The 25,526-nt window shown below is 42.2% G+C and overlaps 1 protein-coding gene and 1 long non-coding RNA gene across 2 annotated transcripts in view; both read right to left on the reverse strand.

Annotated features, from left to right (window-relative positions):
- LOC114796724 (uncharacterized) overlaps positions 1-25,526 on the reverse strand; it is a 68,739-nt gene that overhangs the window by 38,661 nt on the left and 4,552 nt on the right. Inside the window, exon 6 of the mRNA XM_028991174.1 lies at positions 24,840-25,058. Within this exon, the coding sequence (XP_028847007.1) occupies positions 24,840-25,058 (219 nt within the window). The remainder of the gene's footprint in view (positions 1-24,839; positions 25,059-25,526) is intronic.
- On the reverse strand, positions 8,778-12,870 carry LOC114796727 (uncharacterized). Its single transcript, XR_003750776.1, has 3 exons — positions 12,846-12,870; positions 9,665-9,778; positions 8,778-9,314 (listed from the first exon to the last, which is right to left on the reverse strand). It is a non-coding gene; the product is annotated as an uncharacterized LOC114796727 (long non-coding RNA).

The following is a 25,526-nucleotide window of genomic DNA, read 5'->3' on the forward strand; positions in this document are numbered from 1 at the left end:
CTAATAATGGATCAATTAGGTCTCAGGTGTGTATAAAAAGAACCCCAGAACACTAGACCTTCACATCAACTGCAACTAGAAGATTCACCCTGAGACTAAAGTGATCCACTGCTGATCCACTGCTGATGTGGCAGACACCTTCAATGTGTCTCAGCGTCAAGTACAGAGGATAAAAAAAAGATTTAAAGACACTGGGATGTTTTTGACAAGCCCAGGTCAGGCAGACTCCGCAAGACAACTGCTCAAGAGGCCCGTTTGGCTCGAAAGTCCAAAGCCAGCATATTCTTCCACTGCAGCAAAGCTCCACGAGACCTGGTCACCTGAAGTCCCTGTGTCAACCAGAACAGTTTGTTGGATTCTGTCTCGAAATAGCCTCCATGGTGGAATCAGTGCCCAGAAGCAGCACTAAACAAAAGACAAATGAAAAACCGTGTGGCATTTACCAAGGCCCACAGCCTGCTAAAATGAAAGACGCTGGAAGAGTGGCTGAAGGTGGATTTTTCAGATTAATCTTCTGATAAATTACACCACAGTTGCCGCAAATATTGCAGGAGACCTACTGGAGCCCGCATGGATCTGAGATTCACCCAGAAATCAGTGAAGTTTGGTGGTGAAAATATCATGGTCTGGGGTTACATCTAGTATGGGGGTGTGTGAGAGATCTGCAGGGTGGAAGGCAACATCAATAGTCTGAAATACTGAGAAATCTTAGCTACAGTGGATTGCAAAAGTATTCGGCCCCCTTGAACTTTTGCATATTTAGTCACATTACAGCCACAAACATGAATCTATTTTATTGGAATTCCACGTGAAAGACCAATACACTTGAGAAGTGGAACATACATGATTCCAAACATTTTTTACTAATTATTAACTGAAAATTGGGGTGTGCATGATTATTCAGCCCCCTTTGTTCTGAGTGCTGTCAGTTGCCCATAGACATGCCTGATGGGTGCTTATGACTAAATAGAGCGCACCTGTGTGTAATCTAATGTCAGTACAAATACAGCTGCTCTGTGATGGCCTCAGAGGTTGTTTAAGAGAATATTGGGAGCAACAACACCATGAAGTCCAAAGAACACACCAGACAGGTCAGGGATAAAGTTATTGAGGAATTTAAAGCAGGCTTAGGCTACAAAACGATTTCCCAAGCCTTGAACATCCCACGGAGCACTGTTCAAGCGATGTTAAAACTGCTGTTCACAAATGCTGCCCCTCTAATCTGACCGTGCTGGACCTGTTTTGCAAGGAAGAATGGGCAAGAATTTCAGTCTCTAGATGTACAAAGCTGGTAGAGACATACCCTAAAAGACTGGCAGCTGTATTTGCAGCAACAAAGTATTGACTCAGGGGACCGAATAATTATGCACACCCCACTTTTCAGTTATTTGTAAAATTGTTTGGAATCATGTATGATTATCATTCCACTTCTCAAATGTACACCACTTTGTATTGGTCTTTCATGTAGAATTCCATTAAAATAGATTCATGTTTGTGGCTGTAATGTGACAAAATGTGGAAAAGTTCAAATGGGCTGAATACTTTTGCAACCCACTGTACCTTTTAAATTCCCAACCATAAAAGAGGCCAAATTCTGCAGCAGGGTGGTGCTCCATCACATAGTTCCATCTCCACATCAAAGTTCCTCAAGGCAAAGAAGATCAAGATGCTCCAGGATTGGCCAGCCCAGTCACCAGACATGAACATCATTGAGCATGTGTGGGGTAGGATGAAAGCGGAAGCATGGAAGACGAAACCAAAGAATATTGATGAACTCTGGGAGGCATCTGAGACTGCTTTTTTTGCTATTCCTGATGACATCAGCAATAAATTAAATGAATCCTTGCCAAACCTGTCAAGACCGCGAGCTGGGTTTTATTAATAAACAAACAATAAACACAAATAAACAATGGCGCGGTGGCCGAAAAGGGAAATAAAATGGGATCAACTAAAACAAACCCGCAGGCGTGTGCCGATTGCCAGAACTCAAAAATACACACATTCACATACGTGCACTAAGGTCCACTAAAATTCACTAGGATGTCGGTGCTCCCAAAGGGGCGGAAATCTCTGGCTTTTATGTGCCGTCAGGATTGGCCACAGGTGATGAGCCCAGCTGCAGTCAATCCTGGCAAAACCGAATGGATGCAGTCCTTCAAGCTCATGGAAGTCAAACAAGATATTGAATTTGTATCTTACAGCACAACATCTTACTTTGCTGACATATTTTTCTATTTACAGTAAATTTGTTCAATTTCTGTATGGGCGACAAAACTTTTGTCTTGCCAAATTTTGACCTTTCTATCTTGTTTAAAAAATAAATCTTTTTTTTTTTCAGTGAAACTAATTCATTTCATTGCATTAAATATAATTTGGTAGGGTTTTAGCTTTTCATATCAGCTATTTCTAACACCAATTGTTTAATTAAAAGTCATGTTAATAGCAGGTGCACATAAGTGACAAGACTTTTGTCATAGACTCTATGTGTTCCCGGCATTTTAGGATTTCTTTGTAAAAGATGTAGAACTTTCTGTCTATTCACACTGACCTGAGCTGTGAGACGTAGTTGAGACACTGCAGAAAACTCCTCACTTCACTCTCTTCATCTGACCAGCCTCTCAGCTCTACTGGTTTCTTCTCTGGTTGCATCTTCAGGACTTCTAGGAAGATGGAGGCCTTTCTCTCTGAGAGGTCTATGGTCCAGACTGCAGGAGATGCTGACTGGTAAACTGGCTGTAAAGCTGGAAGGAAACTCCTGCCTGTTTGACTCTCATAGTTCTTCACGTGTGAGTACAGATCCAGCAGGAAATCAGACTGGAACTTCCTTAGATATCCATCTTTAAAACCATCTCCACGTGGAAAAGTCTTGTAGCTGCACACAGAGGTTAAGATCTTAGAGAAACTCTCTCCTGTAGCTGCATCCCACTCTGCTGCTGCAGTATAGAGATTCAGCAGGACCTGCACGTCTTTTTTCCGTTTCTCATCATCATAACCAACACAGAACCTATAAAACAAAAGAAACAGTCAGATTTAGACAGAATGAACTGTAACTTTTTAACTGTAGATTCTTTACATTTTAACTTTCTCTGGTCCCTAATACCAGGTATTAGTAATTATGAAAAACATTTAAGTTTTTAATCACTCCAAAATCCTTAATCCCATTGTAAAAGATGTAGAACTTTTAAGTCAATTCACACTGACCTGAGCTGTGAGACGTAGTTGAGACACTGCAGGAAACTCCTCACTTCACTCTCTTCATCTGACCAGCCTCTCAGCTCTACTGCTTTCTTCTCTGGTTGCATCTTCAGCACTTCTAGGAAGATGGAGGTCTTTCTCTCTGAGAGGTCTATGGTCCAGACTGCAGGAGCTGCTGACTGGTAAACTGGCTGTAAAGCTGGAAGGAAACTCCTTCCTGTTTGACTCTCATAGTTCTCCACATGTGAGTACAGATCCAGCAGGAAATCAGACTGGAGCTTTGGTTTATAATCATCTCCAAGTGGAAAAGTCTTGTAGCTGCACACAGAGGTTAAGATCTTAGAGAAACTCTCTCCTGTAGCTGCATCCCACTCTGTTGCTGCAATAAAGAGATTCAGCAGGACCTGCAAGTCTTTTTTCCATCTCCCATCATCATAATCAACACTGAACCTATAAAAAAATAAAAAAGAAACAGTCAGATTTAGACAGAATGAACTGTAACTTTTTAACTGTAGATTCTTCACATTTTCCAAAAAAAAATTATAATCCAAATTATTTTTTATATTAATGATATTAATATATGTGTTCTGAGCATTTTAGGATTTTTTTGTAAAAGATGTAGAACTTTCACACTGACCTGAGCTGTGAGACGTAGTTGAGACACTGCAGGAAACTCCTCACTTCACTCTCTTCATCTGACCAGCCTCTCAGCACTACTGGTTTCTTCACTGGTTGCATCTTCAGCACTTCTAGGAAGATGGAGGCCTTTCTCTCTGAGAGGTCTATGGTCCAGACTACAAATAATGTAAAAGAAAATCACCAAATTAGTTGTGTGGGCCATGACACTATTAAGCTCCCTCATTATATAGTAAAGTTTAATTCTATATATTCTATAGAAATGTGGAATGACCTGAAGAGGACACAACACTTCCCCTCACAATCTGACAAATTTGGAACACTTTTGTAGGCAAATATTGCAAAGTCAAAATGATGCCATGCTGATAGACCCAATAAGGCTGAGAGCTGAAATCAAATCAAAATGTGCCTCAATAAAGTATATTTAATTACACAGGTTATAAGTCACATTAAAGCTGGGAAATCTTTGAACTTATTTTCTTTGGTCCCTTGTTTTAAATCACAAAAATCTTGAATTTGAACTGAGGCGTGCACACTTTTTATTCCACTGAAATAGATTATAAAATTATGGCTGCAAATACATCTTACCATATACAGGAATCGCTGTTTCCTCGCTGGGCTCACTGGTGTCTCCTTCTCCATAGACAGCAGTGACTCTGACTCTGTAGCGAGTGTTCTGTGTTTGATTCAGTCTACATTCACATTCACCATTTTTTACTGTCAGGGACGACCATCCCTCCAGCCCAACTTCTTTATATTCCACTGTGTAGTAGAGTACAGGATCACGGTCTTCAGCCTTTAACCAAAAAAAACAGGTAGATTTACTGTCTGAATATGTTACTAAAGGCATTCCAGGTCGAGCTCTGATGACAAGTGTCTGAAATTCAGTGATTCTGCTCAGGTCACTCATGCTGCTGCTGCTCCTCATGCTGTATCTGAGCTGGTACCGTGTTCCTGCATCCAGTCCAGATAAAACAGAAGTGTCTTCAGGACCAGGAACCTCCACAACTCTCCATGTTCCACCACTGAAGGTGCCAGGACCGCACTTCACATCTCTGTATTCAACTCTGTATGTTACAGCTTCTCTCCCTCTGGATTTGTCCATTTTCAGAGTAACGCTGTTCTGTTTAATATGAACAGTTACTGCAGGACCTGGGACTGACCCCAGTTTTACATTACTGCTCACAACCTGACCTGCTTCATACAGAACAACAGTAGAACCAGGAACCGAGGAACCAGGAACAGTTGAAGCAACAAGCACACATTCTCCTCCATACGAACCAGCCACTCTGGATGTAATGAGAGCTTGCAGGTCTGAAGATATCTTCTCAGATAAACCTTCCAGATTTACTGTCTGCTTGAAATGAGGCGTTAAAAGCAAACTCTCATCTTCTGGAAGTGAGAGACACAGAACTCGCTCATTCTGGTGAGTTCTGATGATGGCCTCCAACTCCTCCTGATGTTTAACAATGGAGATGTTTGCTGCTCTGCAGTCATTAAATGCCTTCACTCTGATCTTTTCATAGCTCATCCACTGCTGTAGATACATGGAGCTGAATGGTATCAGGTCATCTCTCTCCAGCAGCTCCCTTAGACCTTCTTCACCAGTCTCCCCCTTCTGTCGAATGGACACTAAAGACTGGGACAGGCTTCTCTGGAGCTCCTGCTGGTGCTGCTGAAGCATCTCAGAAAACTGAGTGATTTTCGGGCTTAATTCAGGAAAACATGTTAGAACACAAGAATTTGAGGGATCTGTTAATATGTTCTGGCATTTTTGAGTCTCCTGTCTCAGATGTTCAAAAAAGTGTTCAGCTTTGTGAAGTAAATCTTGACTGATTTCAGGAGAAAGATGAGCAGATTTCAGGTCAAGGTTTTTTAGAGGGTAGAGCCAGACCTTAAGAGGAACTGGAATACAGGAAAGCTGTGACAGGGATCCAAACACTTCAAGAGCTGAATAAAAATCCATTTCACTCCTGAACCCAGAGACATCTGAATAGAGGGTACAGATATACTGTGAACACTTCATTTTCTCACTGTCAGATAGGTTTGCAGAGGACATGGAAGTCATCTTGTTAATGATCTCCTCCATTTCACCACTGATTTCTCCAGTGAAGTAGCTGTTGTTAAAAACGAAGAAGTTCTGGGTTCCGTACAGCACGGCCAGGACCACATGTGTGGCCTTTTCACACTCAGCTGGTGTGAACTGAGGTCCTCTGTCCACCAGTTTTTGACTGATCATCTGCAACTTGGTTGTAGTCCTGTGGTGCAGAGTGACTCGCTCCTGCTGTACACACTGAGGGGCGTGGTTCAGATAACTGGCAGCTCCTCCCACCTCCACCAATCCTGACACAAAGCTGGCCCTGAGAGGAGTGGCCACGCCTAAAGCCCTGAACCTCTCTGATAGGGAGTCTCCTGATATGGTCTTCACAGTGGTGTCAGGCAGAGGAACAGACAGACACATGGAAGAAATTGTGTCTTCATCCCACAGTTGGGCACCTGCAAAGACAGAAAAGGAAAGATGAGTTTACATTTTAAATCCTTGTGTATTAGTTTCCACAGAGATTTTCCTCTCTGCATAAATGCCCAGTGCTGTGCCAGCTTTTCAGTGTGAACCTGCTTTCATGTGTGAAGAAAACTGAGTGTGGGAGTGATCAGGTCTGCAGTTTCAGTTATTGATGGTTACTGGAGCTGCTTGATCCTGGAGTATAGACAAATTTATTGCACAGGTAGCACCGGTGCGGCTCAAATTTTTTATAAGGTGCACCAGCACAAAAGTTAGGTGCACCAAATTTTTCGATGGCATCACAAAAAAACTGTACTTGTCGGGTTCGGGTCTAAATTTGAAGGCCTGATGAAAACTCTAATCCATGGCTACATCCACCCTGTCTATCTGATGTATCTGGTCCACCACTTCAAATCCCAGCAGCCACTTCCCCATGTCAGGAGCAGCACTTGCCTGCAACACGCACACTTTCAAATGTACAGGAATATCTGGACCATGGCCTATTAGAGGAGAGCCTTCACCATCTCTGATTGGTTTCTAATATATGTTATTGTTGCATGAACCACAGACAGTTTACAGAGAGACTATTTTCCCCCAAATGGCTGGTTGTAATGGTGTGACCTCCAACGTTTTCTGGCACCATTGAGATATTAGGTCGCAATCTAAACCCCTAGGACAGGTCCCACTGAAGAACATTGAGGCCTCATACTACCCTCATCTTTGACCAGAAACATGCAAACCAGTAGCCTGCTAGATTTAGTTGGACTCTGGAATTGCTCCTTACTCCAAGGAGCAGGTACCAGTCCTGCCTTTTTATGAGCCTCGTGACTGTGCTTGGAGACACAGCCAACCTTCTTACAATAACACATATATGTAATAAACCATTATTCACATATTCCTGAAAAAAGGTTGTTCATTTTGTTTGAATACCAGAGAAGAACATCATAAAGCAGTTGAACACCTGAGATATAGGAATCACTGCAGCAGTTATACAGCATCCCAAGCTCTAGAGGGCGACCAAGTGCTGAAACTTCAACACAGTCTGAGGTCCAGTCTAATTAAACAGAAAAACAATAATGAATCATACTTTAAGAATATTTTTAAGAATATTTAAAGAATAATTAATACACACACATCTCATGAAACTATACTTCCAGCTTACCTTGATCAATAGTTCCTGTAAATTCTGTAATTAGTTTTGGCAAATGTGAGTTTGACTTCAATGTCTGCAGTTAAAAAAATAGCATAAAAGAGTTATAATGATCATGGAAAATTCTGAATATCGCTCACAATCAGATAACCATCTATCTTCATTTAACTTACATCTTCTGTGTCTCCTTCCTTTTTCAGTAGAACAGTGTCATGGCCTCTGTGTTCCTGTACTGAACATAATGAACAGATGTGTATCTGGTCTGTCCTGCAGAAGACCTCCAGAGCCCGATGATGCTGTGGACAGAGCCTCTGCTCCAGGTCTCCAGCTGCCTCCACCAACACGTGGCTCTGCAGTGCTGCTACTGTGTAGTGATGTTTCACATGGTTCTCACAGTAGGAGGCAGTGCAGGTCAGACAGGACTTCACAGCTCTGAGCTTCCTTCCAGAGCAGATATCACAGGTCACGTCTTCAGGTCCTGCGTACTGCTGGGCTGGTAGAACAGGACTGTATCGAGCCTGCTGGAGCTTCTGGATCACCTCAGCCAAGGCTGAGTTTGGGTTCAGAGCAGGACGGCTTTTGGATTTCTTCTTACACTGAATACATGAATAATTTCCTGAGATGTCTGGCCTGGCCCAGTAGGTCATAATGCAGGGTCTGCAGTAGTTGTGTCCACAGGGGATGGTGACTGGGTCCTTCAGAACCTCCGTACACACCGAGCACCTGAAGAGTTCCTCTGTCAGTAGACTAGCCTCCAGTTTACTGTAAAGAAATGTATGTTTATAAATGTTATGTGTGAAGTTAATTTCATACCTAAAATCCAAAAGGAAACCTTCTAATAATATAAGCAAAGTTCGTTAAATGTGACGAACGCGTGGAGTGAAAACATTAGGACGCATAGGCTTGACTCAGCACAATGGGTTTTAATGCACACACAAAACATACCTACACAACCCAGACATCTGTCACAACCATGCTGGCATGACGAGGCAGGTGCACGGAGAAGAGGACGAAGAGGTGACGAGAAGACGAGGAAGGAAGGACGTAATCGCTTGACATTACGAAACCGGGGTTTAATTATGAAGTATAAGACAGGGGAGACATCCGATGACACTGGTGAACATGGAACATAACTTTAAAGACCTGACCCCGCATTTGGACGTTTTCACCTGTGTCAAATGTATGAAGCTGCCCTGTTTGTGTCTGTTCGCTGTCAGGTCTTTAAAGTTATGTTCCATGTTCACCAGTGTCATCGGATGTCTCCCATCTTGTACTTCATAATTAAACCCCGGTTTCATGACGTCATGTGACGTCATGTGATTGCGTCCTTCCTTAAATATATTTTTTTAATTAGCCAATTAAAAATGGTAAGGTAACCAGGGAATCACAAGATAAGGCGAACACAAAGAAAAGTCAGAGATAGAAACCGCTGCATCTGCCACAAAGAAAGTGTCTGAGCGACTGTTTCTGCACAGAAGCAGAGACCGCTGCAAGTGGAGCAGTTTATCGATGCGGTGAGAGCGCAGTCAGACACCTCAGGCGAGCACGGCCACTTCATCACTGCCCCACATCACATTTCATAGTGACTAAACTTTTTCTCTTCAACATTGTTTCGGAATTTCTAATTACAATACATATTAGATGATCAAAATGTAAAAAAAAAAAACGATATTGGTCCTAAATACATTGGTATACATCATAATCTGAATGGAATTTCTCTGATATTCCTCATTTGTCTGATCTCTGAATGTTATTGGTCGATCCATCGACTTGTCACTCTTCATGGATGTGATTGTAGGAGCTGGTGACGGTGTTAGGAATGGCCGTGGCCTGAATTATAAAAGGAACACAGATGAACTGCACAAAACTGCAGATTTTTTACTATTCTTCACCATATTTAATACGTCAACTAAAAAACAAACAGCAATTCAACATAGTTTCAGAATTTCTAATTACTTTACTTTATTTTTCAGATGCTTTTATCCAAAGCGATTTACAGGAGGAAGACACCAGCAATAATTACAATAAATATAAGATGATCAAAATGGAAAAAAAAAACAGATATTGGTCCTAAATACATTGGTTTTCTATTAATTACAACAAATTGCGTAATATATAATTGATCAATTTTACATTTTACACTATTAAACTATAATGTATCATAATCTGAATGGAATTACCTCTGACATTCCACATTTGTCTGATCTCTGAATGTTCTTGGTCGATCCATCGACTTGTCACTCTTGATGGATGTGACTGTAGGAGCTGGTGACGGTGTTAGGAATGGCCGTTGCCTGAATTATAAAAAGAACACAGATGAACTGCACAAAACTGCAGATTTTTTACTATTCTTCACCATATTTAATACGTCAACTAAAAACCAAACAGCAATTCAACATAGTTTCAGAATTTCTAATTACTTTACTTTACTTTATTTTGCAGATGCTTTTATCCAAAGCGATTTACAGGAGGAAGACACCAGCAATAAGTACAATAAATATAAGATGATCAAAATAAAAAAAAACAGATATTGGTCCTAAATACATTGGTTTTCTATTAATTACAACAAATTGTAATCCGAGGAGTCCTCACTCACGATCTCTCCTGTATGAGAACTCAGTCAGGCATGTGACAATCCACCGGGTTCTTGGACATAAACCCATACACACTCCACAGACACAAAGGGATAAGACTCCGGATGTCGCGTCGGAAAGTCGCTCTGGATCACGCGGCTCTTTTATGGGGAGGCGGATTAGACGTAACCAGCCGCTAGTTATCCTGTGAGGATCACTATCCGTGCCGAGGGACCCTGGGCAGGGAACGAGTTGAGGAACCCACGACCCAAAACTGATAACAGACACGCCCAGTGCACACTAGGGAATTGGGACTTCGCCAGGCACCCGCGGCTACACATGACACGACACGCCGACACAGACGCACAGTCTAATACTGCAGGGAAGGTGAGCGTGTCGGGGGGCGGAGCTGGCATGGACGTGACAACAGCAGCATAAATCAACAACAATGTAGTATAAGATATTGTATACAGAAAATACCATAAAGTGTAGCTGCAATGTATGGGACAGTTCAGCTGTAAAGATGGGTGACGGCGAGAGGAAATAAACTGTTCCTGTGTCTGCTGGCCCTAGTCTGCCAGCTGGTAAAAAACTCTTGTGTCCAGGGTATGAGGGATCTGTGACGATTTTTCCTGCCTTACATACTTTTGGACAGTAACTGCTGCAGTAAACACTAGTAAGAATCACATTCTTTTACATTATGGTTATGTTTACTGTGTCTATATTTAAGTATTTTCAGCCTCCTCCAGACCAGACAGACCTGACCTGGTCAGGACAATAGTTCACACTGAGGGCTGTAAGTTAAGTTTTGATCGCAGCTAAATTAAATAATTATACTAATTTTTTAAGTTACACCCTCATGTTATAATTTACTTTAATAAATTTTCTGCCTTTAAAAGGACTGAAAGGCACAATGTGGCTTCTCTTTCAACCACAGACTCCTGCGGCCACCTCCTCCAACCACATGAGCTGCAGCACAGGAAGAGCCTGTGGGGACATCACTGTGAGAACGTCACCAGGACCTTCAGTGCCCCTTGCTCCATCACAGGAAGCCTCTTGTTCGTGTGCGCACAACACCGCTGTACAGTTCTTCAATAACAATTATACGATTTCTCCTCCTGAGAAACCTACCACCACCTCAGCAGCACTACAAGGCCGCAGCCCCTCTGCTGCCCAGCTGATGCAGCTGCAGCAGGACAGGACTCGCTGCCTGGGAAAACCATTATTGTACACCTGCAGGAGGTGTGGACGGCCAAAGAGGATGACACTGGTCAAACTTGCATCGCATGTGTGCCACACTGTGAAAGTCTGTGGAGGACGAGCAACAGTTGGACTAAAGGTGCCACAAAAGGACCTGCTGAGATCATTTCAGTGATCCTCTCATTAACACAAGCAAGAATGTTGACGAGCACAAGCCTGGAGATGATTCTGTCATGCTGAAATATTGTTCTTCCTCAGGTAACCGTGGTTACCTGCAAAGATTCAGATGCGGGATCGGGGTGCCACCAGTGCAGAGCTTGCTCAGGAGGCATGTGTGAGTGCATCTGCACACACAGTGAGGAGAAGACTTTTGGAGGACGACCTGATGTGAAAAAGGGCAGCAAAGAAGCCACTTCTCTCCAAGAAAACAAGTACAGACTGGTATTCTGTAAAAAGTACAGGGATTGGACTGGTGAGGACTTGGGGAGGTCTGGAGTAAAGTCATTCTCTCTGATGAAGCCCCATTCCGATTGTTCAGGGCATCGGGAAAAATGATTGTCTGGAGAAGAAAAGATGAGCGCTACCATCAGTCATGTCTCGTGCTAAAAGTAAAGCATCCTGAGACCATTCATTTGTGGGGCTGCTTCTCATCTTCACAATTTAGCCTCAGAACACAGCCATGAATAAACAACGATGCCAAGAACAGACAGATGAGGGATATCAGAGGTTCCGATTATGATACTTTATAGTGTAAAATGTGCTTTTATCAATTATATATTACACAATTTAATGTAAATAATAGAAAACACAGTGTATTTAGGACCTGTTTTTTATTATTATTACACATGATTATTATGTAATATTTTTGTCATTTTAAAAATCAGAAATCTGTTGAATTCATGTTTGTTTTTAGTCGATGTATTATGTTGTGTGTGTTTGCTACGGCTGCACATATTTCTAAATTTGATATACTAAAATTGGATCAATAACAGAGAAAGGAAAAGTACATATAGTGAAAAGTACAACAAATAAACTCCATATTGTCTAAAGGTCAGCTGTTTATGGGTTCATATTAAATAAAACTATTTAAAAAATACATTTTTTGTTTGTTTTTTACGCGAGAGAACTATCCGAATTTAATGACAGACCACGTGACAGCACATGAACTCGCAGGTTTATTTGCTTAAAAACTGTGACTTCGTGTTTGTGAAGTGAAGGCAAATAGTTTAGTTTTTTTATCAGATATGAAATATCGCGATATGTTTTGACGGCCTGTTTTCTGACGTGAAATCACCCTGGAAAATATACACACGCAATATATACAAGTGTATATATTGCGTGTCACGTAATAACTTTAATTTCGCAGTTTATAAATGATTAATCAGTAAAACACTATTAATCTTTAACGTGCGGTATTTTTTTAATTTCCGTACACGATACACGCTGGTCGCCATTTTGGAGAAGTAAATGTTTAACAGTCGGTCAGTAAATCTTCTACTTACTTCATATCCGGCGCAAGACAAGAGAAAACGTGAAGAAACGAAGCAAGAACTAAAGCTGGTGGTTTATAACTATTTACAGGTTTTACCTGTCGTGGTCCGAGCCCTCCATCCCGACACGGAAAGTTAAGTTTCTGTTTCACTTGAACCTGGACTGGTACAGAAGACACACCTGTGATCTGGGATCTGATCGTTTTAAAGGGGCTGCCCAGTTTTTACTAAATAAAACGGCGCATCACGTTAGATGCGAACTTTGTGTTCAACCCGAGGTGATCCAGTAAATGTTTTCATGAAACGTGTTAATATTTCAGTTTATGAAACCTGTAGAGCAAATGTATTAAGTTCAAGTCCAAATTGAACTTTATTGTAATTAAAGCTATATGCGTGTTAGACGGTACATAGTGAAACGAAATAACGTTTATACAACGTTACACGCTGACATAAAGTGACCTTGTGTGACATTAACAACCCCGGATCCATACAGTCCCTGACAAAAGTCTTGTCACTTATCTATTTTTTAGAAACACCTGCTATTAACCTGACTTTTAATTCATCAATTGGTGTTAGAAATAGCTCATTTGAAAAGCTAAAACCCTAACAAATAATGTTTAATGCATTGAAATGAATTAGTTTCACTGAAAATACCCCACACATGCTCAATGATGTTCATGTCTGGTGACTGGGCTGGCCAATCCTGGAGCATCTTGATCTTCATCGCCTTGAGGAACTTTGATGTGATGGAAGTATGTGATGGAGCACCATCCTGCTGCAGAATTTGGCCTCTTTTATGGTTGGGAATATAAAAGGTAGCTAAGATTTCTTGGTATTTCAGACTATTGATGTTGCCTTCGAACCCTGCAGATCTCTCGCACACCCCCATACTGGTTGTAACCCCTATATGATTTTTCCACCACCAAACTTCACTGTTTTCTGGATGAACCCCCATGCGAGCTCCAGTTGGTCCCCTGCAATATTTGTGGTGACTGTGGTGTAATTCAACAGAAGATTCATCTGAAAAATCCACCTTCTGCCACTTTTCCAGCGTCCATCCTTTTAGCAGGCTGTGGACCTTGGCAAATACCACACGTTTTTTCAATTGTCTTTTGTTTAGTGGAGGCTTCTGGGCACTGATTCCACCATGGAGGCCCTTTCGAGTCAGAATACGACAAACTGTTCTGGTTGACACAGGGACTTCAGGTGACCAGGTCTCGTGGAGCTCTGCTGCAGTGGATTTTTGAGCCAACAAACGGTCCTCTGTACTTGATGCTGTACTTGACGCTGAGACATATTGAAGGTGTCTGCCACATCAGCAGTGGATCTGGTCTTCAGCCTCTTGATAGTCTCAGGGTGAATCTTAGGCATGTTTGCAGAGGTCTAGTTGCAGTTGATGTGAAGGTCTAGTGTTCTGGGGTTCATTTTATACTAGTGGTTGGCCGTTATCGGCATTGACGTGCTGCGTTAACATGAGACTCTTATTGGGCGATAAAAACATGCTGCGTTAACGTGAGACTCTTATCGGCGATAAAAAAATTATCGCCGTTAATCTATTCACAAAGTTAAGTTGGGAGCTGGGTCTATACTACGCAAGATATTGTGCCGGAGTTAAATGGTTACACTAGATTTATAAGTATATTTCTTCTTTCTTGTGTCTTTTATTGTCTTATTTCCTAAAGACTTTTATTTTGTTTTTGAGACCCGGTTCAGGTCTCTTGGACACATGACATGAGCTGTGAGAGCTGCGTGGGGTTTGTGTGCAAAAAGTTATTTCTTTCACTTTAATTTATGTACATATTAGGAATATTTTGCATGTGTGTTATTTTGTACATATTTTTTATGTTCTTTTAATACTGTATATTGTAGAGAGAGGTGCAGAAAGACGCGATGTTCTGACGCGACCTTGCTTTTTGTACAGAATACACTTTGCACAGAAAATCTCTTGGGTGGTCAGCTCATCATTTGAGGTTCAAGAAACGAAATCAAAAAGTTACACAACGCAGAAGAAGAACCGCTACGCAATGATGACTTTCACCTTGATATTTTAGCGCGGATGTATACCTAGCCGAATTGCACTATAGGGGGCGAGAACGAGTCTTCGAACTGTGAAATGACCACATCAAACGTGACGTGGTAACATGGATGCTGCTATTTAACTGAATAAACAGTTGGTAAACACAAGTACATCTTATTGAACATAATTTATTTTCATCACCAATTATCATAGTAGAACAGCTTTCTCAAGCAGTTTGTGATGCATTTTGGGAACAGGAGATGAGCCCCTGGTCTAATGCGCCACCTGGCTTGAGAAACCCGTTCTCAAAGACTTACTTTTAGTCATTATTTGGGTAGCACACATATTCTGAATGCCTTCGACAGAATCCAAATGAGCCATTTTAATGTAGATTAATGTAGATTAATGTAGATTAATGTAGAATCTAGATTAATCTAGATTAATTTTGCTTACTATAGATTAATCTATATTAATTCCAAGATTACAGTGAGATTAATCTAGATTAAGAAAATTAATCTATGCCCACCTCTATTTTATACACATCTGAGACCTAATTGATCCATTATTAGTCTCAGGTGACGCTCATATGACAAGGCGATCACACTTATGTCTTTGCAAAAAATGACTCAATGGGCTTTACCAAGATTTGATTATTAGAATACGCTTTGCACTGAAATTTTATTACAAATGCTGTTGGGAATAAAAGGAGCCATTTCTTGTAAAAAAAAATCTTCAGGGCTTGATTTTCATCCATAGAGAGTTTCCTTTGCCTTCACACTTCTCCTGACGGGGATCTCCTGTCCACTGATAGGAGTTTATGAGTGAAATATCTGAATTATTTTAAAGGTTCTGCTGCCACACAGTGGTCAGGCAGAGAAACTGCAGCATTCCAGCATGAACAGGAGAGGAGAGGAGGGTCAGAGTAAAACTGACCAACGTGGAGGATGGATCTGTACAAACACTGCACAGTCCATCAAAGTAAAAAGAATAGAAATCACAGATATGGTTACCAGTGTGTAAAAAACTGAGTCAAGTTTAATTGCCAATATTATTTGAAATAAAAAAAATATTTAAAACGGAGTTAATACAAGACTGTCGACATTCAGGTTACATAGAGAAATGTTCTGCTCCTTCATCACACACATTTACACACATCATCATCAATTCTGTTAATACAGGCACAGATTCTGATATTTATTTTAATGAAATGCTGCTGGTGATGATCATCCTGTGAATAATGTTGGTTTGCTCATAATGTTGATTACATGTGGGATTTTACAGGGCAATAAAAATTAATAATAAAATAACTGTAAACTAATCATCAATAAAATGTCTTAAATTCAACACTTAATTATGACACTAAACTATGCCACTAAAATTTGATTCATAAGCAAACACAAAAAACCACACACAACTTACATTTGTGTAGACATATTTATATGGAATTATATCCATATTGAACATAATAAAATTAGTCATAAAGGTTGCTGCGAAGGTTTCTGCTAGCTGAGATGATGCTGTGGAGTCTCTCAGTCATGCAGTCTGTGATGTTATTGTGGCTCAGGCTGAAAGTAGAAAGATGATGATGATGATGATGAAGATGATATAGTTCAGTATAAGCCCCGCCCCTCTCTAGTCCTCTAGCTGCACTCACTCCAGAACTCATGTCTTCTGCAGGTGGGGCAGCAGCAGCTCCAGGCAGCGGTCAGTCAGCTGGCAGTGGCTGAGGTCCAGTTCTGAAAGCCCTTCAGAATGTTCCAGAAGCAGCGCTATAGATCCACAGGTACCAGTGTCCACAGGGGTGTTTAATTTTTGTAGTATAAAAGACAAAATAAGCACATCTGGGATTCTCTTTTATCCAGTGGTGTTTCATGTGGCTACAAACTCTGAAGAGAAAAATCTATGTAAACCCAGTTAACTCCATAATTAGTATTATAATATTTGAAGTACTGGATGCAGTTAAGGACCGGGACACAACATGCAGTCTGGGTTCGAGTAAAATTGAGTACAATTTTAGTTCCTAAGGTGTGAAACTCATGTAATGACGCTGTGTAAATCGTGAGTAATAACTATTATAAAGTGGTAGTAGCCTAGTGTGTAACACACTCACCTATGAACCAGAAGACCCAGGATCAAATCCCACTTACTACCATCGTGTCCCTGAGGAAGATACTTAACCCTGAGTGTCTCCAGGGGGGGACTGTCCCTGTATCTACCGATTGTAACTCGCTCTGGATAAGGGCGTCTGGTAAATGCTGTAAATATATAATCAAGATAAAAAGTACACTGCATATGATCAGTAATACTGTAACAAGTCAGTTCAGTAAAGAGGGTCTTATCAATCAATACCTTTAATTGAATAACATTACTATAAAATAAAAACAATTATAAAATTATCCAATGTATCTACTTTAATAATACATTATAGGTCAGGTTTAAATGTGTTCAGTAATACTTGTAGATGTGTGATGGGGAGAAAAGAAGGATGTAAACGTATTACTTACAACAACTGTTTCTAATAAACAAAATAGTAGATTATTTAATATTTTAATATAAATACATGACTACACAACTTCAGGTTTCACAATTTAATACTCAGGCCTCTGATTGTATGTCCCCTGAAATACATTTTCATCATAGTCAGTGTGTAACTGACTAACCACAAACTCTTACACTTTTTACACATATTTTACATATAATATATACACAAATTATACACATATTATACACACAAACTATCATTCACACTTTACTGTTATTACATAAACAGAAATGTTCTGCTGGGGATTATGTTCAACATGTTGATGTTATTATAATTACATAATAAGGTAAGATAAGATAAACCTTTATTAGTCCCACAAGTGGGAAATTGCACTTGTCACGGCAGAAAGTGGACAGAAGCAGAAGGTAATAGCAGCAAAAACAGAGGTAATAGCATCACAAAAAAGAACATAAATATGTATCTGTATATATGTACAAATTTCCAATTTAAACAGTTAACAATTTAACAGAATGTGCCAAAGTGTGTGTGTTTGTCTGTATGTGTGGTCAGCTCTTAGGTCTTTGTTATAGAGTCTGACAGCGGTTGGAAGAAAAGACCTTCTGAACCTCTCCTTCCCACACCGTGGGTGCAGTAGCCTGCCACTGAAGGAGCTGCTCAGTGCTGTCAGAGTTTCCTGCATTGGGTGGGAGATGTTGTCCAACAGGGATGACAGCTTAGCCACCATTCTCCTGTCACTCACCACCTCCACTGGGTCCAGAGGGCATCCTAGAACAGAGCTGGCCCTCCGGATCAGCCTGTTCAGCCTCTTCCTGTAGATGCTGCTACCCCAGCAGACCACACCATGAAAGATGTCTGATGCCACTACAGAGTCATAAAAGGTCTTTAGGAGTGGCCCCTGTACTCCAAAAAACCTGAGCCTCCGCAGCAGGTACAGCCTGCTCTGCCCTTTTTTATAAAGTGCATTAGTGTTATGAGTCCAGTCCAGTTTATTGTTCAGGTGAACACCAAGGTACTTGTAGCTCTCCACAGCCTCAATGGCCATTCCCTGGCTGTCCAGTGGTTGCAGTGGAGGATGTTTGTGCCTGCGGAAGTCTACCACCAGCTCTTTGGTTTTTCCAGTGTTGATCTGGAGGTAGTTCTGCTGGCACCAGTCCACAAAGTCCCTTGTCAGTTCCATGTACTCCCTGTCGTCCCCATCAGTGATGACGCCGACTATTGCAGAGTCATCAGAGAACTTCTGCAGGAAGCAATTGGTGGAGTTGTGTGAGAAGTCTGCAGTATAGATTGTGAAGAGGAACGGTGCAAGAACTGTTCCCTGCGGAGCCCCCGTACTGCAGACAACTGTGTCTGACACACAGCCCTGAGTTCACACATACTGTGGTCGGTTAGTGAGGTAGTCCAGGATCCATGTGGCTAGATGAAGGTCCACTCCTGTGTGCTCCAGCTTGTCCCTCAGGATTGTGGGTAAGACGGTGTTGAAAGCACTGGAGAAATCAAAGAACATGATGCTCACAGTGCTCCTAGCGGCCTCCAGGTGAGAGAGGGAACGATGTAGGAGGTGGATGATGGCATCATCCACTCCAATGCCATAACATTATAAATGTTATGTTTATAAAATTATTATACAAATTACAAAATAATAAAGGCATAGAATAAATAGGTATAGATCAATTCTGTCAAGTCTTGAAACTGATAAGATTATGACATTAATATTAGATTTATGAGCATTTGATTTTTTAACCTTGCACCGTGGTCCATGGTCCATTGCTGCTTCTATCAAAAAAGTTACTTGAATCAGAATATTTCAGTACTTCAGAACTGAACTAAGTCAGAACCATGGACAAAAATCAATAAATCATCACTGTGTGCATCTGTCAGACTTGGTCACCAGATCTCTACACGCCTGTCTGTCACAAAAATCTTTTTAGATGTAATCTTGTTGTTGAAGAGCCTGTAGAGACATAAAGAGATGAAGATTAAAACAGTGCAATACACACACACACACACACCTACACACACACACACACACCTGGCAGTGTGAAGGTTGCTGCTAGCTGAGATGATGCTGTAGAGTCTCTCAGTCATGCAGTCTGTGATGTTATTGTAGCTCAGGCTGAAAGTAGAATGATGGTGATGATGATGATGATGATATAGTTCAGTATAAGCCCCACCCCTCTCTAGTCCTCTAGCTGCACTCACTCCAGAACTCGTGTCTTCTGCAGGTGGGGCAGCAGCAGCTCCAGGCAGCGGTCAGTCAGCTGGCAGTGACTGAGGTCCAGTTCTGAAAGCCCTTCAGAATATTCCAGAAGCAGCGCTATAGATTGACAGGCACCGGGGTCCACAGGGGTGTGGCTGAGGTCCACCTCCCTGCCCAGAGCCTGAGAGAGAGACTCCGCCCACTTCACAGACTCCGCCTCCGATCCCCCAGAGAGAAGAGACAGGAAGTGCAGCAGCAGAGCTTTACTACAGCTGAGAGAGAGAAACAGTTTATTAAAGTTCAGAACTTTATACCCTGTTAACCTGGACTTCTCTACTGAAGAGTCAAAACTAAGTATGGAGCTTTTAATTTAACAACTTTAACCTGATTAAATAGCTACAGTACAGAAAGGAGCTGTAATGTGTAACCATAGGTCACAAATGTACTTTCTTGGTAGTAATAATTGTACTTTATTCAGGGTGGAGACTCCTGCTCTACTTTATACTCCTTCAACTGTATTATGGATAATATTTTAATATTTCAGGTACTCAAGGCCAACCGTGTATATAAATTAAATGATTGTATATTATTGAACACAGAAGGTTCCTGTGAATTAACTCAGTAACATAATGTAGTAATATTATGTGTTATAGATCTACTGTATAAAACACATTATGTTCTGTACTACAAAATATATCAAGTATAAGTATATAAATTGAGTATAAGAATATAAGTTGAGATTGTAGCAGGATGAGATTGAAGACTTTCACCTGAGATGGATTTTGAGTAAAATCGGGAAAAACTGCTGCAAACCAGCATCCTCAATCTCACAGTCATGAAGACTGAGCTCCACAGCAACACTGGATCTCTGGATCACCATGGAGACGACCCTGCAGTCTTCATGTCCCAGTACCAGAACCTGTCCATCAGTCGGTCCAGTCAGGTCCACAGCTGAGACGCAGGAGAAATTTAGTCTGTGCTGCAGAGACCGGAGCAGAGCAGCTGCTGCCCCCTGCTGGAGCTCAGAGGAAGAACAGCAGCGGAGCAACTGGAGCAGCAGCTTCCTGTCAACACTGGACACACACACACACACACACACAGATTATTATAATAACACACTGCAGCTTCCTGTCACACACACATAAGATGAGGTCAAAATATACAGAAACCTAAGCAGAGAAACGTTGTAGAGGAGCAGCAGAATGTTCTCCAGCGCCCCCACTGGTATGGAAGACCACAGCAGGCTGAGCTGGACCCCCTCACTGTGCTGTAAGGTGAAGCACAGGGCAGCACAGTCTGCAGCGTCCAGCACCCTGGAGTTCAGGACGATGTTCTTCTCTGACCACTTCAACAGACTGGACACACAGTGGGCAGCACGAGTCTCATAGATCTCTCTCATGATGACCATCAGGAATCTGGGAGGAAGCCTGCGGAGGTACAGAGACTCTCGTCAGTTCTGTGTGGGACTTCAGGACTCTGGACATGTCTAGATGATCAGATTTTACCTCTTGATCATGACCCTGTTGCCATGAGGGAAAATGTCTCTGATGTTCTGAAGGGTCATCTTGTTCCTTCTGAAGTCCAGAGTAATTGGAGGCCCTTTAACCTGCAGTAGATAGTGGATCACCTCCCAGTTGAGGGAGCAGGAAGTGAGGTCACCACCGACCTTCTGCAGGAAGTGCTGAGTCAGCTCCTCTTCCTGGGCTTCATACACCAGCAGAGTCAGCAGCTGGAGACTCTCAGCACTCAGTCTGAGACAGAAGAACATCAGAACGTGACACAGACAGGCCTCTGTAGATGTGTAACCATGAAAATATGAGATAAATAAGAAATCCTTCAGTCTGACCTGATGGTGAGAAGACCCTGGTACATCAACAGACCAGTGACAGACTGAGCCTCAATCTGACATGCAGTCAGGTCCAGACACCGGACAGTCCAGTGTCTGAGGAGGAGAACCAGGCTGCTCAGAACCCTAGACAGGGTCCCCTCTGGCTGGATGAGGAAGAGCTCCTCAATGGTGGCAGAAGAACATCCTCCCTGTGACCTCAGAGCTCTGGTTATTCTAAACAGCATCTTCTTATTCAGTCTGAAACACGAGCAGGAACAAGATGAGTTTGTTCCATTTGTTTGACTTCACAGGATCCGCATGTGTGGTCCTCAGATCTGAAGATCTGAAGGTTACCTGAGCTTGTGAAGTGTGTGGATATGTTTGAAGATCAGTCTGGTCCCTCTGAGAGAGATGTGTTCTGGTTGTAGACTGAGATCCAGTCTGGAGGCTGAAAGGCCCAGAACTCGACCCACAGACCTGCAGCAGTGACTGGATAAATCTCCTCCCAGTGTGAGGGTGAAGCCCATGGCCTGGAGAAGAGGAGTCACCTGCTCCACCTGTCTGGGTCCAACAGCTTTACACACAGCTGGGAAAAACTCATCAGCACCACTAAAAACATAAAAATACATAAAAGAATCAATTTTAATTAAATCGCAATCAAAAATCTGTAATATCAATGTTGGTATTAATGATCACCTGATCTAATTAATATCTTATACATTCATAAATAAAAATTATAAATAAGTCAACTACCAGTCAAAAGTTTGGACGCCCCTACTTGTTTAGGGGTCTGGCATTTTTTACATTACAGAACAGATCTGAACATGCAGGACTATTAAAAATAACATAAAAAATAAAAAAAAATAAACATCATATTTGACCCTGACCTGAGCTGTGAGACGTAGTTGAGACACTGCAGGAAACTCCTCACTTCACTCTCTTCATCTGACCAGCCTCTCAGCTCTACTGGTTTCTTCTCTGTCTGCATCTTCAGCACTTCTAGGAAGATGGAGGCCTTTCTCTCTGAGAGGTCTATGGTCCAGACTGCAGGAGCTGCTGACTGGTAAACTGGCTGTAAAGCTGGAAGGAAACTCCTGCCTGTTTGACTCTCATAGTTCTTCACATGTGAACACAGATCCAGCAGGAAATTAGGCAGGTACACTACTTCATCACCACCTAAACCTTCCTCTTCAAAGGGAAAAGTGCTGAAGCTCCACAAAGACATAAATAGTTTACAGAAACTCTCTCCTGTAGCTACATCCCACTCTGCTGCTGCAGTAATGAGATTCAGCAGGAACTGCTGGGCTTCTATGGGTTTCTTAACAAAATCATCCAAATCTTCATAATTAACAGAAAACCTAGAAAAAAAACGAAAGACACAGTCAGATTTGCACAGAATGAATTGTGACTTTTTATCTAAAGGTACCAAGGGGGTCAATAATATATTATAATTGTCACGATCCGGTCCGGAAGGGGTTACTCCGGTCCGGGATCCAGACCGGAATCAATACATGCTGATCATCCAATAATCACTCATATTCCCGATTCACTCGACACACCTGTACACACCCTAACGACTGCTTTTCTGGGACCCACTTCAAGAGACGTTGGTAGAACCTTTACGGTCTTGCATTCCTTTCGTTGTATTTCATAAACTGACTGTTTTGCTGCTCCTAGGTCCATCACTTAGCTCCATTTTATCACAGAAGATAGGACCAATGTTAAGATAAACCCCGCAGATGTCCCACTGCCCACCGGCAGCACCTCAGAGCTCCAGCAGGTGTCAACATCTCTGGCTGCCATTCGTAAGAAGAATCGAGCAACCCAACAACTCATTCCAGCCTTTTATGTATAGTCTGTTCTTCCTGAGGTGCTGTAAGATGGTGGAAGTGGGTAGGGAGGTCAGAGGACAATATGAGAATGTAACATGAGACCATGGGGCAGTGGTGGCCTAGCGGTTAAGGAAGCGGCCCCGTAATCAGAAGGTTGCCGGTTCGAATCCCGATCCACCAAGGTGCCACTGAGATGCCACTGAGCAAAGCACCGTCCCCACACACTGCTCCCCGGGCGCCTGTCATGGCTGCCCACTGCTCACTCAGGGTGATGGGTTAAATGCAGAGGACAAATTTCACTGTGTGCACCGTGTGCTGTGCTGTATCACATGTGACAATCACTTCACTTTATTACTTTATTATTTTAAATTGTTCCCCTGTGCTTTCTTTTTCAAGAAGCTTGCCCCTGCAGACAGAAATTACAATTTTGGTCTGCCCGAGGAGATCCTGCCCCTAATTCACTTGACAAGTATGGAGGGCTCTTTTCCGGAGCCTAGGAGTGCAGATGAGCCTGACCTCTGGCTATCTTCAAAACTAATAGACAGGCGTGGAGGACAAACCAAGAGCTGGGAGTGTACAGCCAGATGAACCTGATAGTCTATGCGCTACCTGCCCTGGGTAGAGTACACCCAGAACTCCCTGAGGAGTTCCCTAATACCATTTTAGTGTGTCCTGGGTCTTCAGCCACCTCTGTTCCCATGGGATGCAGTGATGTCCCGCTCCACCCTTGATGCTGCACACCCCATACACACTCACACCCAGTTACCATCACCTGAAATCTAATAGTCCAACACTCACTCAACACACCCACTTCACAAGAAACACTAATCGCTCCTCTACAAAGGGCATTTTAGTGTTTCTTTGTAGAAAAAGCAGAACGTTTTGTCTTATCACACACTGACCTGAGCTGTGAGACGTAGTTGAGACACTGCAGGAAACTCCTCACTTCACTCTCTTCATCTGACCAGCCTCTCAGCTCTACTGGTTTCTTCTCTGGTTGCATCTTCAGCACTTCTAGGAAGATGGAGGCCTTTCTCTCTGAGAGGTCTATGGTCCAGACTGCAGGAGCTGCTGACTGGTAAACTGGCTGTAAAGCTGGAAGGAAACTCCTGCCTGTTTCACTCTCACAGGTCTTCACATGTGAATACAGATCCAGCAGGAAATCTGACAACTCCATAAAATAAACAGCATCTTCTCCAAACGGAAAATTGCTGAAGCTCCACAAAGACATTAATCGTTTACAGAAACTCTCTCCTGTAGCTTCATCACACTTAACTGCTGCAATAATGAGATTCAGCAAAACTTTTTGGGCTTCTGTGTGTCTTTTATCAAACTCATCCATATCAACAAAATCAACAAAAAACCTATGAAAGAACAAAAGAAACAGTCAGATTTAGACAGAATGAACTGTAACATTTTAACTGTAGATTCTTTACATTTTACTTTTACATTCCTTACTTTCTCTGGTCCGTCACCTGTCTTAACGTTTTGTCTTATCACACACTGACCTGAGCTGTGAGACGTAGTTGAGACACTGCAGGAAACTCCTCACTTCACTCTCTTCATCTGACCAGCCTCTCAGCTTTACTGGTTTCTTCACTGTCTGCATCTTCAGCACTTCTAGGAAGATGGAGGTCTTTCTCTCTGAGAGGTCTATGGTCCAGACTGCAGGAGATGCTGACTGGTAAACTGGCTGTAAAGCTGGAAGGAAACTCCCTCCTGTTTGACTCTCATAGTTCTTCACATGTGAACACAGATCCAGCAGAAATGATGATCTATCCCTGCAGTATTTATGAAACAGAACCATCAGGGTCTCTACTGTTGTCTTTATGGTTTCTGTCTGACAGAGAGCTGCCTGTAGACACAGATTCAGCAGGAACATCTTCACTCTCTTCTCCTGTTCCACAGAGCAGGTAAAGTACTGTAGAGTAAATCTGAAGAAACAATAAAATTGAATAACATGGGTTCCCTGTTAGATACAGACAGTGTTAAATTCACCCTAGTTAGGATGTCCTAGTTAGGGTACCGGGCCACTGTAGCACCAATATACCACTTTTACCACATATTTCAGTATCAGTCGTACGATGTCACCGTCTGCCGCTGCTTCTGTTTGTTTTTCTCCGAGACACAGAATCAAGCCAACAGACTACTGGCAGACCCCAATGAAGAGACCAGCAAATAAATCCTGGTTCCTGACAACTGCTAAACGACGACTCAGCATGAAACAAACCAGATGGTCACCACAGCCACCACCACCGTTACAACTACAGCTTCAGGGATCTTCAAATGGACCTGTAGCATCATCTAGATCATGGCACTGGACTACATTCTGGACTTCTCCAACCCTACAACTGTAGGACTTTTTTTTCTTATTGGACAAACCCTGCACTGACACCATTTGC

This window comes from Denticeps clupeoides, chromosome 9 (assembly GCF_900700375.1).
Source record: "Denticeps clupeoides chromosome 9, fDenClu1.1, whole genome shotgun sequence".
NCBI lineage: Eukaryota > Metazoa > Chordata > Actinopteri > Clupeiformes > Denticipitidae > Denticeps > Denticeps clupeoides.